This window comes from Pteropus alecto, unplaced genomic scaffold, assembly GCF_000325575.1.
Source record: "Pteropus alecto unplaced genomic scaffold, ASM32557v1 scaffold20, whole genome shotgun sequence".
In the NCBI taxonomy this organism is placed as follows: Eukaryota; Metazoa; Chordata; class Mammalia; order Chiroptera; family Pteropodidae; genus Pteropus; species Pteropus alecto.
Genome location: NW_006436298.1, coordinates 23,670,441 through 23,673,127, shown reverse-complemented (window position 1 = coordinate 23,673,127; position 2,687 = coordinate 23,670,441). Strand labels below are relative to the sequence as shown.

The following is a 2,687-nucleotide window of genomic DNA, read 5'->3' as shown; positions in this document are numbered from 1 at the left end:
GTAATGCAGGGTAAACCACGGTGGGAGAGTGGGCAATCAGGCGCATGGACACTCCCGTAATCAGGCGCATGGACACACCCTGGAGGACGAGGCTTCAGGGTGGCCCCAGGAAGGGGTGTCCCTCGCTTCAGAAGAAAGGGTTAAGGAAGGAAGAGCAGAGTCCGCAGGGAAAGAACACAACTCTTAACCTCCTGCAGGGCTCTCTCCCAGCCCACCTAGCGCCAGGAACCACGCCAGCGACCACGCCTCGCGTATTTCCGGATTTGTTGCCGTCGCGCGCGCAATGACGTTTCAGTCTCTGGCAGACCCCGGAAGTGCACTCGAACTTGTTCGGGGCGCGGATCCCGAGAGAGAAAGTCATTAACAACCGCACGAGGGAGTTCGACTGAAGAGCTGGAAGGCCACGCCTCCTCCCGCCTCACCCCGCAGCCCTGTAGCTGGGGGAAGAGCTCAGGTAGGACCTGCGTTTGCGGGGATGTGAGCTCCCGGGGCAGGCCTGGAACGAAATCAGAGTAGGGGTCTGGCCTGGTCCGTCCCGGGAGGAGGTCGTTGGCCCCAGGACCAGAAGCTGCCGGGAACTAGGCTAGTTTCCTGCGGACACCTTTGCCCTGTGTCCTGGACCTCGCTGATGGGTAGGTTCCACCTGCCATTACCACTTCTGTGGCGGGCCAGGACACGTGTGTTCCCTGGATGACTTTCCTTTCACCTGGTCCATGGGGTTCTGGGAGCCCTGGAGACCGTAGAGTAATGGGTCCTCAGTAAGAGTAGGAGGGAAATATTGTGGTTCTCTGGCTAAAGATTTTTTTTTCTACAAAAATTATCAACTGCTAAAGCTTTACCAAGAGTCACTTACTGCACACAGAAGGTTAAAGTACAGTTATAAAATGCTCTCAAAAGTTGTAACTTGCATGGGCGCTGATGGGACGTTTATCACTGGCATGAATTCTTGTTGAATACTTTTGACTTTGAAATAAAGTTAGGTATATTTTGGAAACAGTCTTTTCTCTCCCTCATTCAGAAATTTAACATATTCTACATATTCTTCTAGTGCTCCAGAATGTGTAGCTGTTCGGTCAAGTAACTGGTTACTTAATTTTTGGCTATATTGATTGACAATCAGTTTCGTTGTTTTTGTCCATTTCCCCAAATCCTCTGAAAATTTGTAAAGGGAAAATTCTTTAGTTTTCAGACTGCAAAATGCCTTGTAATTTTTAACAAAATATGTGTAATATGATGTTTGTTATGCAGTACATGGTATCTTTTGATCTTAAAGCAGTGTTGGAGGTAAATTCTTTATCCTTTTTCTTTATCTAGCACTGTGAGGGACAGATACAGGGTTCCTTTAGCATGTTTAGAAACTGAGTCAGAGAGTACTCTGAAATTCTTAAGGTAGTACTATCAGTGTTGGTTCCAGGCTTCTGATTTTTAAACCAGGTGTTTTTCCACTTAACCAGTGAAGCCTAAACTAGGGATGCTCTGGATGGCTTTGAGGCAATGGCTGCTACAAGGCTGGAGGGTGGAAAAATGATACCAAGGCCATGAAGAAAATATGATGTGAGGCTGTGAACATCCATTGGGACAGGTGAACATCCATTCATGTAACAGGTGTTTATTGGCCACCTTGTGAACATCCATTCATGTAACAGATGTTTATTGGCCACCTTCAGTGTGCCAGGTAGTGTTCTAGGTGCTAGAAATACAATAGTGACCAAATAAAATCCTTGTGCCTTTGGAGTTTATAGTGTAGTGGATGGAGAAAGAAAATAAACAAGTAAATATGTATCAAGTAGTGGTAAGAGTTATGAAGAAAAATAAAGCTCATTAAGAGGAGAGAGAATGATGGAGGATGTGTTTTAGATGGGGCAGTCAAACTTAGCCTCTCTGATAAAGGGACATTTGAGTAGAGATTTGAGTGAAATGAGAGAGTGAATGGGGGACAGGTGTTTTAGGCTAGCAAAAGGCCCTGAAACAAGAGTATAGGAGGTGTTACTGGAGAGTGGGGTTCCCCTCTCGATGCGTTGTCTGGGTTCTTGATGTCTCATACAAACAATTGAGCAAGACACCAAAGTACAACAGAAAAGAATAGCTTTATTGCAAGAAAGTAAAGCAGCAGTACACTTCTAGATGTGAAAGTGGGCCTGAGTAAGAGAAGGGTGGCTCAAAAGGCCCAGTAACAAAGCCTTTGGGGTTTTTATCCCTATTTGCTGTGGGTGGATACTTTTCTTATAGGAGTGAGCTTTCTTGATGGGCAGCTAAGATTGACAGGACGCAGTGACTCATCATTTGCTTTCTAAGCACATTTCATTCCTATAATTCAGTCTATTATAATGATATCAATGAACTTCCGGGCATATACATTATATTAAGATGGTATAATGAGGAGGCTCAGGTGAATTGAAGGTTGTTACGCTTTTCATTACGCAGGTGTGAGTGTCTGGCTTAAACTAGTACTCAATTTTCTCCTTGTTTCTTTGTATGAGTTACTTTCTACCCCAAAAATGCCTTTTGGCTTTCTTAATTATGGGAGGACTGGGGCGAACTCTTTCTAGAATAGGATGACCTCAAAGGTTTACAGGTGGACCCCAAACCCCCTATCTAACTTTCCTTCCTAACCTTTTCCTAAGAGCTATGAACTCCTTCTTATTAGTATGGATGTTGAGGGATGGGAAGTCCCTTCTTCATCTGCT

At 45.0% G+C, this 2,687-nt stretch overlaps 1 protein-coding gene across 6 annotated transcripts in view; it reads left to right on the top strand.

Annotated features, from left to right (window-relative positions):
• The first annotated feature begins 283 nt into the window (after positions 1 to 283).
• The window catches only part of FAM172A (family with sequence similarity 172 member A), a 360,652-nt gene continuing 358,248 nt past the window's right edge, over positions 284 to 2,687 (top strand). For 4 of the 6 annotated variants that reach the window (XM_015590525.2, XM_006913219.3, XM_025047743.1 and 1 more), the window contains exon 1: positions 284 to 454. Coding sequence is in view for 1 of the 6 variants with exons in the window: in XM_015590524.2 (XP_015446010.1) it covers positions 629 to 632 (4 nt within the window). In the remaining 5 variants the exon portion in view is untranslated. The other 2 variants (XM_015590523.2, XM_015590524.2) reach the window with 2 other exon arrangements.